General features: G+C 44.9%; 1 protein-coding gene across 7 annotated transcripts in view; it reads left to right on the top strand.

Moving 5' to 3' along the window:
- Positions 1–14,946, top strand: part of celf2 (cugbp, Elav-like family member 2) — a 163,452-nt gene that overhangs the window by 138,045 nt on the left and 10,461 nt on the right. For all 7 annotated transcript variants that reach the window (XM_070928808.1, XM_070928809.1, XM_070928813.1 and 4 more), the window contains 3 exons: positions 8,351–8,512; positions 10,195–10,258; positions 14,630–14,764. In XM_070928808.1, coding sequence (XP_070784909.1) covers positions 8,351–8,512; positions 10,195–10,258; positions 14,630–14,764 — 361 coding nt within the window. The remainder of the gene's footprint in view (positions 1–8,350; positions 8,513–10,194; positions 10,259–14,629; positions 14,765–14,946) is intronic.

The following is a 14,946-nucleotide window of genomic DNA, read 5'->3' as shown; positions in this document are numbered from 1 at the left end:
AAAGATAACGGATGATAATATGTTGAGGCTCATCTCACGTCAGATCAGCGTCAACAAAACGTGTGGAAAAGAGGAAAAAGCCCTCATAAAACCGCGATAATCATTTGACCTCAGACGCCCTAAATCTTCAACTTGAACTGTTTGAAACAGGCAGTTAATATAATATAATAATATAATGATAAACTGTATTCATATAGCACCTTTCAAAACACAGTTACAAAGTGCTTTACAATAAAAACAGTTGAACATCTGTTGAATTAAAGATGAAATTGATGAAAGCAGTTATCGGAGTATCCACTCAAATCATGTCAGTTTTATCTAAACAGCTTAAAAATGATAAATTTGCCTCAACAGGGTTTAAAATTGACAATTTATTATTAATAATATACAACATTCTCCTTCTTAAACCTTCGCTTTAGATATGGAAGAACAGACCTCAGGAGGATCACTAGAGAAGTGCAAAAAGTGCTGCATGTACAGAGTAGACAGAAGTAGAAGTATTAGAATTACTACATTAAGTAAAAAGCATACGTAACATATGTTTTAAAGTGTCTACAAAGTTAGTCGTGTGATGTGCTACAGAGAAATAAGTTGGATTCTGTTCCAGCTTTGGTTCATTTTGTTGCGTAAAGCTTCGGGGTCAGGCGGAGTTCAGGTTTGGTTATTTTCAAATGTAATTTATGGAGAAACTTCTCTTCCCTCTGCCCAGTGAGTAAGAGCGTAGCCAATGTGTTGCTTTAGTCTGAAAAGCAAAACAAAAACATCCGAAAAAGCAGGTCAGACTCAGATCTCTCTCAGATCTCAGGAAGGATTCATGTCTCAGTTTCAGGCTCTGCAGAGCTGCTAAGATGGCAAATATGTCGTGTGAGCAGTTAATAAATCTTCAACAGAAACCTGCAGAGCTACAGACTCAGTTTCTGAGACGTCTTGATTTTCTTTTTCGGTCACAGATTTTCCAACTAGGACAAACTTTGGCAAAGTGTCCAAACTGTGACAAACAAAAAGCAGCACCTTTGACACAACAGCCACAATGGGCAGGTGGTGTCACAGACCTCATCAGCTGCACGGCGACCCCGGCGGCGCCATAATGGGGACCCAGCCGCAGCTCCTTTGTGTGTCCCCCCCCCCACACCCCCCCACGGTTTTGGGGCGCCCTTGTCAACATTGTCAGGCCCGGTGACAGGGCGGGATGACAGGGCCGTGATTGGGAGAGAATTACATGGTGTAAGACGAGCGTGAGTGCGTGAGTCAGAGAGAGAGAGACAAAAAGTGGTAATAACAGGCTGTGTTAAAGAAGAAAGACGAGTGGCGTTCACCCCCGTAGCCCCCTCATTACAGCTGATCATGATAATCATGGCTGCTATTAATGTGCTGTGACCCTGACACGGGCAAAACGCATGCTCCTCCCTCCGTCTGTTAGTGTACGTTTTCTGTTTATGCTGTCACACTGCGAATCTCAGTGAAGTGTCTGTGTTGATTTATGTGGCCGAGCAGCGGCGGCGGCGGCGTGTCTGTCTCTCTGAGTAGAAGGAGTGACACTCTCCTCCGACAGCGTTAGTATTAAGCTAGAATTATCCTCGCTCTGAGCAGTCGTCTGCCACAATGGGCCTGGTAAACACTGCCAGTGTCCCCTTGCTTTTATCAAGCACACAGGGAAAAAAAAAAAAAGCCTTAAACCATAACACAACGATATTGCAGTGGACAATGGCAAAATACCTTCATTTCCATTTGAAAACAAGCTGTCTAGCCCCAGGCGGACCTAAATTGCCGCAACCGTTTGTTAATGTTCCTCAGTTTTGCAATTTAAAAGTAATTACTTCGGGTCCGTATGAGGGAATGAGGTCTGGTAAATAGAGTTTGGTTATTGTCTTGGCTCTATTGCACCCCACTGTCTTAGATAGAGCAAGATTGTGTGTGTGTGTGTGTGTGTGTGTGTGTGTGTGTGTGTGTGTGTGTGTGTGTTTCCCGGCACGTACCCGCCACATGTCACTAGGAAAAAAAGGGGAGGCAGCGCTGGCTGTCCATTCGTTGATGGCCCTGTCACTGTCATATCCATTCTCATTACGCTGTGACATTCAGGTACACACTCGCACACACACACACACACACACACACACACACACATGCCCGCTGAATGTCAGGCCGTAATGAAAGTGGATATGAGCGAGACAGGTAATTCACTGTCGAACCTCTAAAGACACGCGAGCAGAGGAGTGTGTGTGCGTCATTGTGTTGTGTTTGTGCTGATTTGTGCTTTACATTATTCACTCCCTTTATAAACACTCATTTAGCGCTCAGCTCCGCCTGCGCAGCGCGCCATCAACACTGATTTCTGTTTCCGCCTTTCTTCTTTTCCCCCCACATGACACTGGAGGCCCACTTGCACATTACTCTGCCCTCGCTGCACGCACAAATACAACCCCCCCCTCCCACACCACCACCACCACCACCATCACCTCCAACATAAATGCACACGCGTTCAAGCGCATGTAGACGAGCGCTTAAGTAGAGCATGGGAGAAAACAGAGCGGCGTCTGTTTAAATAGCGAACACACACATCTGTCATCTGTAGTGAGGAGAGGAGGCAGATACAGAAAGAAAACATTAGATCAGATTAATCAGGGCTTGATGTTGATGATCCCGTGTGTCAAAGTCAGTCTGACTTAAAGCCACCAAATCAGCTGTGTTTGTCTCAAAATGTCAGCAACTCTGTCATGAAGGGTCTGTGGCAAAGACTCATAATATGTACGTGCATATACTGCTGTATACCCTCAGCTGCCCCCCCATAGCCAGGCCCTCTCCACGCTTTGGAGAAAGGTCTGGCTCAACCCGTCCACATCCTGGGATAGGTTTGTTTTTCTTTAAAACAATCACAATGAGGACGCAGCGATGGTGCCGCTGCAAAATAAAAGGGTTAAATCCCCGCGAAGCAAAGCGCCACATGAAATAGTAAATGACGTACGTAGACTGTGTGACAGTGTTACAAAACACCTGGATCATCGGTGTCCCAGAGGTGAAGCCTACCTGTGCTTTAGCTCTGGAGGAGCTCACTGGACGGCCCTGTAATAAATCCGACTTTCATCAACGTTACGATTGTTTTGGAGGCTGAATTGCACTGCGTTACACTGACAGGTGTTTCTATTATTTTGTCCACCCTCGTTGCCATATATACCAAGTGGCCAACATGTGAGAAACACTCAACGGTTCAACGGCAGCCTCAACTGTAACCTCCAAAATGAGCATAAAGTTGAATCCACAAAAACAGTTTTAACAAAATATTGAATGTAGATTTAATGCTGAGTTGTTGAATCGGACCGCATTTGTTTTAGTTTTAGGTGCACATGATATTTTATGAGTATGAGGGACTGCACTGTTGTACCCACTACTGCAAAAATATGGATCACAAATTGATGACATTTAAGCATTTTGACAAATGAGACTTAAATGAGGTGTTTGTGTATCATGTACAATATAACAGGGCTCAAATATCAAGGCAAGGCGATTTACACAAATTCAAAATTCTTTAGGAGCATCAAAATTAAATCAATAAAAAAGAAAATCGCGGAGCCAAAGTGGAGACAAAAGTTAATTAATAAGCAACAGTGAACAAGAAGTTCATCTGAGGGGTTTGTAACTGATCAGTTTGTGAAACTTTCTGTGCTTCTGACTGCAGCGTTTTTGTGTGTGAGGTGTTTTTGGGAACTCCTGTAGTTAACAGAGCCTCGCGCCTTCCTATTAGCAGCTGACGATCACATGCTTTGACATTTAAAGGCTATGTGAGTGGTAAATAAATGAGATGGAGAAGGTTCAGAGCACATAAACTCTCTTGAAAGCTACGAGAGATTGATTTTCAAGGTAAACGGACCGGAGCTTATAAGTTCAGTTTGCGTGTGTGCGTCTAAGCGTTTCGGGGAAGATGGGAAGCGATGTGTAATGCTCTCTTCACGGTTGTCTCGGAGAGTTGGCTTCAGGGAGCGCAGTCGGGTTTATTAGCTGACTGAACTCCTGGTTAAGTCGATCACGAGTCTCTAACTTCTGTCACAGACAAGAGTTTAACTTTTCTTGTGTGTGAGGACGAGCGAGATGAGGTCAAATCACAGCCGGAAGCAGGTGCAGAGGTGTGTTTTCACAGCATGACAGGCGATCCATACGCCGTAGCAATTACACAGTTATACATTTGGATACCATAATTATTCCAGGTGCTTATTGCTGCGTCTGCAGTGTGATCTTGAGACTATAGGTTGCCATTGCTACGGCGACCCATCTGTCAATCACAGCTGAAGCTTCTGCGTTTGGAGGAGTTTTAAAGGAACCCAGCAAGGATCCATGAGGGACAATCAACCTGCCAAGTTGTGAAAACATTGACATCCATAGTTCAGTGTCTTCGATGATCCAAATTTTAGGATGTGGGGGGGGGGGGTTTGTGTGGAAGATTTGTCAAACGTGAGAAACAGACGAAAAATAACAGAAAGGAGTGTTTTCCCTGTAGAAACGTCTCCTGGTGAGGAAGGTTCCTGCGAGACTTGGAGCACTTTATGTTCTTAAAATGTGAAAGTTGTGCAACGTGGGAGACTGTCTGCAGCTAAAAACCTCTCTCCTGAAACAGAATCCAAAATAAATCCACGCTACACCTCCAGCATCGCATTAATGACGTGTTATTTTCAAGATATTTGACATCAGAGAGCATTTAAGACAAAAGATTAACAGCTACAAATTAGTATTCTTATGTGGTAACAACCTACAAGGGTCTCGTGAAGTATTTTGGTGCCTGGGAAAGAGGCAAAGTCATCATGCTGCTTGTGTTCAAAAGTGGCCAATTCAAGACAGATCAGATGGTTTGCAAATTTAGTTTAACACAACATGAGGTGTAATTGCACCCAGTGGCAGAGTTTTCACCAACGCCCATCAGCAACAAATACCTATTAACATTCGCTGGATCGTCAAATGGTCTGAAATGGGCTTTAAAAAGCTTCTCGGGTCAGGATGCCTCTTTCCTTCTCCTTTGCCTTTTAACGTTGTAATCCTAAATATTTCAATCACCTGGTGGTTCATTCTGCACACGTGGTGAGAAGTTTTCCACATAACAGACCCAGTCAAACTATTAAGATTATGATATTTAAAACTGATCCGCTGTCTCAAAATGCAGAAAATGTTGATGTCCTGTTCTGCAGCCACATTTTTAATAACCTCACAACCGCTGCGACAAAGACTTGTGCTTCCTGAATATAAAAACACTCCTTGTTTTGCCGCTTGAATGCTTCCGTTGTAAAGCAGCAGCAGTAGGAGATGGTTAGCGTTAGCATTGAGTTAATCCAGCTGTGGTACGGCTGCAGGAGAGGGACGTCGGATTACGTGCTGCACAGCATTATAACTTTAGGAAGCATGTAATCATTTGGTTTATGTGAAAAGAAATACATGTTTTTTTCCCTGGACAGTGATGTTTCATCTCGTGGCTGATTAGCACCACAGTCACACCGTGTTTGATATACGAAAGTTCAAGCTGTTACTAATCTATGCTGAATTATTAAAAATCCCCCTACGGTAAAATCAATGATGATTTGTTTCTATGTGCGCAACCAACAGATGGCACAAGCCGCCACTTCCCCCCCCCCCCACGTGTTCTCATCATGTGTGAGGGCAAAGTTGACCAACCGACCAGTCGCCTGAAAAACTTTAAAGTGCAGCGCAGTTTTCAGGGAGGAGGACCAGCAGCACCGAGCGTAGAGGCCCCCCGGCCCTCGCCCCCTCTCCCAGGGCAGGACTCTCATTCTGGGCTGCATTTCCCCGTGCTCGCTGGGTGTCAGCTGGAGTAATGAGATATTTAGCGGAGAGGGATGGGGAGCTCCTGTCTCAAGGGGAATCGACTGCAGCGGCGCGGCCTCAGACTGACACTCTCCCTCCAAATGCAATTCCCCCATCGTCTCCTCTCCTTTATCTGTCGGCGGTCAGAATAAAGAGGGAAAATGACTGGTGGAGAGACGGAGTAAATATGGCCGAGCCGCCTTCAGACAGGAGACATGCTCATTCAGCTGATAAAGCCGAGGCCCGGCCTACAGAGGAAGGGCTGTCTGGGAACGCACACACACTGAAACACACACATACAAGCATACAGGTACGCTGTAAAAACACAAGGTTGTTTCAGCGGCAGATTTGGACTAACTAGGCTGCTGATTCGTCTTAGTTCTCAGTCTCCTCGTGCACCTTCCTGCTGCATTGTCACTGGAGGTCTCAGCTGGCTGCGTTACATGTTATTGTAAGATAATTTAGGAGACTAAGATGGCAAATCTACACCATGGAAGGTTACGCTGCTAGCAGTTCCTGTTTGCAGTGAGAGGAAAGGTTTGCTGTGACGCCTGGGCTTAACTGAACTTGACACTTGAACTTGAAGATAGTAAGTGCGGCCGACAGCTGTGATGTCGTAGAGTCCCGTTTGCTTTGCAATTATGTTTTATCTTCCAGTCGAGTTTGAGGAACGGCTCTTCATGTGTGACAGCATAAGCATGAGGGGCTTCTGCTGCCGTGTTAGCATCCACTTCAGGATCAATCATGGTGTTAAAACTTCCACTTAGTCGTCGGTTAGCTGATGTAGCTTACAGGTAAAGACCAGCGTGATGGATTCAAGGGTTTTAAGGGGGGAAAAAAAATACTTCTGTAGTCTCAAATTGATTTGTCAAATCATCAAGTCATTTATCAGACATGCACACACACAAACACTTTGCTGCTTCAAGCTTCTCAAATGTCATGATTTGCTGCTCTGCTGTGTGTCATGTCCTTTTAAACCGAATCTCTTTTGTGTTTTGGAGAAAACAAGCAATTTGATCATTTATACATTAAATCGGTTCATCAGAGTCAGTCGCATCCTTGCTCATCTAAGACACGTGTAGGAAAAGACAGAAAACGAGCCTCCGTCATCAGCGTTTCTTGAGAGTTTAATTACAGTGCATGCTGGGAAGTATGCTAACTAGCTAAAAGTTCTGAAAAGGTGTTTGAAGTTTGCACTGACTTAATGCTAAAAATGTAGTTGACTTTGACACATTTTACAGTGTGCAGCCACAGTCTCATGCGTCACTTTCACACGACACACACACACACACACACACGTACCTGCACAGACACGCTCTCACCTGGTTACACACACCCGGTTACACACACCCGGTTACACACACCTGACATACATCTGCCAGAGTAGCCAAATCCCTTCTCTCCCCCGCCGAGTGCGGATCGTGCCTCGAACTAAATGTTTCAATCAAAAGGTTTTTATTCTCCTGTGGCAGATTGCCTTTGTTTCCAACGGATTTGCCCCTAGTTAGGCTTTGATTGCAGAGCGAGAGTAACGGTGTGGTGTGATAGATTATGACTTGTTTCAGCTTCGCTGTGTTTCAGCCGTCGCTGCGACTTTCATCAGGAGCGGTGTGTGTTTTTTTGTTTTTTTTCCTCTCTCCTTCTCCATGTGTGACAGTTCATTCATCTCTCTCACACACACACACACACACACACACACACACACACACACACACACTGCTGCTCTGAGGAGTAGGAATTCGGACAATTAGATACACTTCTTCTGATTGTCCAAATCTCTAAATCTTCCTCTTGCCCTCTCAACCTCTCTTTCTGGTCATCCCAGTAAATCCCTCTCTCTCTCTCTCTCTCTCTCTCTCTCTCTCTCTCTCTCACACACACACTAACAACACACTAACACACACACACATCAAGTCTCTCTTCATATGAGATGATGAAATACTTTGAGAACTCAGGAAATCTGTTTCTGGTGAAACCGTTCTGGACTCAGAGATAACTGAGCCCTTGTGGGGGAAAGAAGAAAGCCCACTGGCTTTAGAGTCAAGTTTCCTGTGTGACTCTGTGTGTGTGTGTGTGTGTCCTGTGTCACTGAGTGTGTGTGTGTGTGTGTGTGTGTGTGTGTGTAGATTTAGTCTTTGCTTTCTTTGCTGATGTAAAGTTTGTTAATACCATAATGTGCGTTCACTGGTCTGGTGTGGTTGTTCTCTTGTGAGTCCTTCTAAGTGTGTTTGTGTGTGCATTTGTGTGTATGTGTCCTTTTCCCCATCATCATCATCATCATCATCATCATCATAAAAACCTTCATTTTCTTGCCTTTATTATATGCATTAATACATGAATCACTTTTATGTTCAGGTGTGTTTTAATACCTGCTGCCATCGTATACAGCAGCTGCTTTTTCTCTAACGTTTGTCTCTTCCTTTTTCCTTTATCTCTCCTTTTCCTCCTCATCCTCCTCTCCCCTTTTGTCCCCTCTTGTTTCCACCTCTGCTCTTCTCTTCTCTTCTTCCTCTCCTCTCCTTTTACCCCCCCTCCCCCGTCCCAACAGGGCTGCTCGTCTCCCATCGTGGTGAAGTTCGCCGACACGCAGAAAGACAAGGAGCAGCGGCGTCTGCAGCAGCAGCTGGCGCAGCAGATGCAGCAGCTCAACAGTGCGACCACCTGGGGGAGCCTGACGGGCCTGGGCGGCCTCACCCCGCAGTATCTGGCTGTAAGGAGAGCCGCCGCGTCGCCCACCTCCACCATCACCTCCTCCACCCCTTACTGCAGCCCCATGGCCAACGCTGCCGCAGTCAGTGCCCCAATCAAAAACATCCATCTTGAAAAGTCCCAAAATTCTCTGGCTGGCTTCTTGTCTCTTCCTCCCTTCTTCCTTTTGTTGTGTAACTCCTCCTTCAGCCCTGCCGTCGTTTCCTCTCCTCCGCCCTCCTCTTGGGATTGTAGCGTAGCGAGGAAATGTGGTTTCTGAATGAGGTGTTAGGCTGCCAGAAGCCAGTGATATTAATATTGTTTATGCATGTTTAAAATAATATAGAAATGTAAGAAGAAAAACGCAGGGCTACAGTATTTCACTTTTATTTAAAATGTGTGTATGCAAACTAATCGGAAGATTAAGTAGATTTAGGAAGATTTTGTTATTATTGTGATTGACTTTTTCGGCTAATTTGCAACATCAAATGTGTTTTGAAAGAAGTGTTTTAATCATCGTAGTGAGGAAACAAACAATAATGTTCTTCCGGTCCTGTTTAAGCATTAAAGTGTGTAATGTGTAACATGTAAACATGATCTCTAGGACACAGGATTGAGGATTAAGTGTTTCCTGGTCGACAAAACTCTCCTCCGTCTCAGATTAACAGTGGAAACACGAGTTGAGAGTGAGGCTTATTTTTAAAGCAGTTGTTCCAATTTATTCATTAATTGTGCTAAATTCTTTTGACTTTTTATGGGAGTAAACAAAAACATTATTCAGCTGGGGACAGTATGGGACCCCTGGGAGCCCACTGATCCCCAATTTGAGGAACCCTGCAGTCCAGGCTCGGCTGCACAGCATCTGAGACCCTCGACGGTTGATTTGTTTGATTGTGGGTCTTAAAGTAGGATTCAGAAACCTCATTCTCTCCCTTTGTGTCTGCAGTCCTTCTCAGCGCCTCGTACTCAGGACTCCTCTCGTAGAAAGTCTCGGCACTAACCCTGGACTCATTGCTCTTCAGTTTCTAAATTAACAAACCAAACTCCCCTTAAAATACACTCCTCTAAAGTCTGGGATTCGATTCTCAATTTGTTTGATCCTAAGTGCAATTAGCACCTGTCTTTTCAACGAGGGAAAACAGAGCTCAGACAAACATCCCTCCTTTTACTGGATATTGATTTATTTTTTTTGGGGGGAAAAAAAAGAAATTGAGATAAGAAGTGTTTTGTGAATTGGGCTCCCAGATTTTTCTGCTCTTTCAATCCTCTTTCTCAGTCTTTTGAAAAGATTAAGCTCTATTCTGGAAGAAAGAAAATCACACGCACAATAGAAACAAGATGTTAATTTGCTGTTAATTCAAGTCTTTGAAGGATGAGTTTTTGACAGCATCAGTATTCCACTTTTGTTTTGGAATCTAATTAGTCGGCTGGATTAGAGCTTTCATGCTCAACTTGTCTGGAAGAATCATGGTGGAATACAAACAGTGTTTGCTTAGAGGAGAGATCAAACTATATTAGCAGCTCATTTACTCATCGAGCACTGAGGCAAAAACCACACTGCTAACCCGCTCATTACCAGTTTAGCTTCTCGTTGTAGCGTTGTATAGACGTGTATTAAGCTTTCGGTATCCACCCGGCTCACTCTGTTTCTCCCTCTTCTTCTTCTTCTTCCTCTCTCTCTCTCTCTCTCTCTCTTGCCATCAGTTGCTTCAGCAGGCAACCTCCTCCGGTAACCTAGGAGCCTTCAGCGGGATCCAGCAGATGGCCGGTGAGTCAAAAATCCGTTGATAAACTCCCCTGAAAGCACGATACACGACGGCAGTGGACTCTTTGTTGCGCCTCTCTGTTATGTTTTTTTTTTTTCACAGACTTCTAAAAGAGGACCAAAGAGCATAACAGATGAACTCGCGTGGTGGAGTAAAGACAGATCTTTGCCCTGAAGATTTATTAACTGTTGCTAAGAATTGTCTTGATCTTTTAATGAGGCCAGACAAGAGCTGTGCCCTGGGCGTGTAACAGTAGCACCGCGGCTTTGCGGGGATGAATGAATCACAGAAAGGAGGGAAGAAAAAGAAAAGGTGGTGGTGAAAAATGGTTAAAAGCAGGCTTCTTTGGTGAATACCGTGCTCTGCAGGCTGGCGCCATCTACTGCTCTGTTACTGTGGAGGGTCTCTGTGGTCTGTCATCTGCACCTCCATGTTTCCTTTTCTAGAGTATCTGCAGGTTCCAGCCAGATTTAAGCCGTTTATGGCCATTTTAATGCTACAAGAACTGAGTTTAAAGCCAATTTAAAGAATATAATTAAGAAGTAAAGCTAATAAAATGATCGTGTTTGGCAATGAGAGTTTTCAAACTCTGAATGAGTTGAATTAGAAAAAGGACACAAATAGGAAATAAAGTGGAAAGGGACAGTTCAATTCTCTTAAGTGAAGCCGATGCAATAAAAAATGCATATTGTATTAACCCAGTTCTGTATTAATCTGAGCCTTGAGCGTGCCAAGAAGCCTCCTATTAAATGTTGAACAAGATAAAATCTCTGTCTTTAAGAAATATAATTTTTAGGGCTTTAAATTGAGGTTATTTAAGACTTTCAGGGGCCCGTGGATACTCGCTCCTCATCATCTCTAACTTCTTCTCTCTTTCCATTAAACTCCTCTCATCTTTCTCACCACTCTCTATTTATTTTAAGCCTCTTTTTGCAGACGCTCTTGCACCTCCCACCCTCTCCAATCACAGTTTCTTCATCTCACCTTTACGCCTCCCTCCAGCCTTCGCACTCTTGTCTGTTCTACCCTTCCTTCTCTCTTCTTCTTCTTCTTCTTCTTCTTCAATCCTTCTGTGAGTTTCTTAGTGAGGTGTCAGCTCTTAATTGTACCCTTGTTTGGTCAGTTGACGCCAAGAAACAGTGACAGATCTGAGCGTGATGGGAGTTTTTCAAAGTGGCGAGCCCCGTCTTGTATCCTCCGGTTTACAACGTCTTGCAATTTCTCTGTGGCTGATTTCAATTTCTGCCCACTCTTGCTGTTGAGCTCAAACACACATTTCCTTACAAATACACACTCACTCGGATAAATAGGCTCTGGGATTTGGAAGCGAGGGTGAGTTACGGTGTCTGAATCTGGAGATCTGTTGGTCCTCCATCTGCGAGATAGAGAGAGAGAGCGAGTGAGCATTAGTGATTGGCAGGAGATGTGACACAGCTGAATGACATCTGGTCCCAGTCTTTAACACGAGGAACTGCAGAGCTGAGAGGCTTCAATTACACCAATGAGCATTCAATTAGACGCAGCCAACGCCAGCCTGGTGTGGCCCAGCGCTGCCATACAGACTGCATGGGGCGCGCACACACATGCATCCTCGCACACATATGTAGTCGCAGTCGCTCACACACTCACGTACCATCTGCGCAGCCCGGATACTCCGACTCTGATGTGGGGAAGTAGATTGTATTTGTCTCTTTTTCTCTCTCGGCTTCATCTCTTCTTCATTCCCCTCTAACCTAGTTATTTTTATCTCCCGCCTGCTCCTCTTCTCCTTATAACTGTCTTGAAAATGTATGTTCAATGAGGGAGATAACCTCTGACAAATGCAAGGAAGAATTGGTGTAGAGCTGCTGTAGAGGGGGGGGGCAAAAATAAACAAAGGAAACTAAATGGGAAAAGAGAGGGAAATAGATGATAGGAAATTAAAGAAAGGGAAAGAAATGGGAGGAGGGAAAGGCCAGGAAAGGAAAGTAGAGTAGAAGGAAGAAATATAGGAAAGGAAGAAAAGAAAGGGAACAAAAAAATTGGGACTAGGAAGGCGGGAAAGGGAAAAAGAGAAGGTGAGGCAGAAAGGAACGGGTAAACAAAGAGGTAAAGGAAAGAAATAGGAATGAAATAAATGAAAGGAAAGGCAGTAAGAATAGAAAAGGGCAGCCGAGGTAAGGAGAGGAAGTGAATCCAGCTCAACGCCACAACAAAGCTCCACAATTACTATTTGTTTACATTGTAAACAGGCTGAAGTGGTATTATCCCCAAAGGTTTGTGTGGGTGGATCTGAGCCTCTGTGGTCGAACTCGTCCTATCAGCCGCTTTCCAAACCCACCGAGGGAGGGGGGGGGGGGGGGGCAGTGAAATGAAACTCTCCTTTATATTATAATAAAGAGCCATGAAGGAGCGCTCCTCTGAACAGCCTTCTTCTCTCTGAGCGACCTGCTCGGCACAATGAGTCTGCGTGAAACCGGCAGCACTGAAACTGCATTTTCTGCCCTTAAAACAAACAAAACGCAGCCTGAATTAGTGCGAGACCCGAGCGTGCATTCACACAGCGTGATGGAAAGACTGACGGGTTTGTTTTATTCCCTCCTCGCGTTGAAACAGAAATCCATTTTAGCTTTTGATGTATCACAGAAAATTGGAGAAAATCGCTTTGAAAACAAGATTGGTTTTGGCCTCCACGTGCTCGTACGTCAGCGCAGATGAGTAGAAGCACACGCATGTGCATGCTCGTTACATGCAGGCGCACACACACACACACACACACACACTTTGTTTTCCCGCTCCCCGCTGCAGCGGCTCGCCACGACAACCTCGACAAAGAGCGTTAGGAACTGGCAGTGGCCCTGTATGTGTTTATTTTTGTTCATATTTAATTAACCAATCAGAAGTGTGAATCCCGGTAACAAATCTGTTGTCATTGGCTGCGTTCAGGTTGATTGTCCGGGTGAAGGATATTCTCTGTTTGGATGTTACAGACCTTTCACCGCAAGATGGATCTTCTTCCTTCATGGTGTCTTTGTTCGTGTGTGTCTATTTGTATGTGCGTACGTGTGTGTGTGAGTGCGTGAGTGTGTGTGTATTTCCATGGTACTGTATATACATCCAGACTGTATATACGACGCATACACCTCACATTGACAGTGTCCACCCTTTAACTTTAACAAGCTCATGAGTCAGAGGAGGCCTCTGCGTGGTAAGAACAACTTCTGCTCTGGTGACTGATTCTGTGTGCTTCTTTATGAGGTTTTACTCTGACGGCCTCATAATGTTCACACACACACACACACACACACACACACACACACACATAAACACACACATGTTCATGGAGTGAGGTGAAAGGTTGAGTTGTACTCACAGAAGGTGTTTTATGGCCTTTGCTTCACCGTCGTTTGGGTGTTGGCATGTAGTCATTAATTATGCTTAAGTACAGGCCTGTATGCTAATGAAAGCCAGCAGATTAACAATGAGGAGAGTTCAGCCTGCAGGTGTTGCAGTTTTAATATTTAGCGAAAAGCTAAAAGTCTCAGTCATGTGCCACTGTGGCTAGAGTCTGACTGATTTTCAGAGCATGAATGTTTTACGACTTTTGGCCCTCATCCTCGTTAATTAGAGCGTAAAATACAGTATCTTAGTTTGAAAATCCTTAGATTTAATTTGCAAAAACAAGGTGTTTAAGTGTGAGGTTGTTTATGTAAAATGTATTTTATTACCTGATTTCTATTTTCTAGCTTATTTGACAGGGGTTTATCACCTGAAGAGACACGAATAAGTAAATTAGCCGCAGTTAGCCTAAAAGGCTAGTTTTCATCTGTTAACCCCTCAGATATTGAAAATATCAATATCTGTAAATATGTAGATTTGTATTGACCCAGTACAAGTACAACTTAGCTGAGTAAAGAAGGAGCTCTAGCCGAGTCTCAAGTGATAAAACTTGGATAACAAGACTGGGAAGGTTAGTTTCCTCCTGTCCTTTTTGAACCTTCTCCATCGAGCTTTCCTCTCCTCCTCCTCCTCAGACAGAAAAATATCGGTTTAACTAAATCACAGAGATTATTTCTGCCTCCTGAGCAGCTCTGCCTCAGAGAAATGCACCAAACCTAAACACTACAACATCTGCTTTTCCTGATTTAAACACATCTGGGACTTATTAGCCGCTGTAGTGTTTGCCTTCACACACTACAGACTCACAGTGGCAAAGAGACGCTGACGTTGTCTAAAGAAAGAGCAGAAACATGAGGATTACTTCCAGGCACAGTACATCCACTGCTGTCCAGTACTGTCCTCTGGTGCACTGTCCCGGTCCAGCCAGGCGACCCAGCCACGCCTCAGCCTCGCTCCCCAGGTTTGACACCACCCTCTCTGGCTCCTCTCTCCAGGTATGAGTGCTCTGCAGTTGCAGAACCTGGCCACTTTAGCAGCGGCGGCGGCGGCGGCCCAAAACTCAGCCAGTCCCTCCACCGCAAACCCCCTGTCCTCCAACGCCGCCTCCCTGGGAGCGTTGGCCAGCCCAGGTAACACCGTAGCCACTCAGGTTGGGGGGTCCGACGCCGGGGGGGCCAACGCCTGCCTACGTCCTCCGCTCTGCACCGTTACCATTACCAGTGTTGTCGCCCCATGATCCCGGCACTTCACCGCCATCACTGAAACCATCAACCAATCATCGTTGCCGACACATGACCATCTCCATTGTTCA

Source organism: Enoplosus armatus, chromosome 22 (genome assembly GCF_043641665.1).
Source record: "Enoplosus armatus isolate fEnoArm2 chromosome 22, fEnoArm2.hap1, whole genome shotgun sequence".
NCBI lineage: Eukaryota > Metazoa > Chordata > Actinopteri > Centrarchiformes > Enoplosidae > Enoplosus > Enoplosus armatus.
This window is presented reverse-complemented; position numbering and strand designations above follow the sequence as displayed.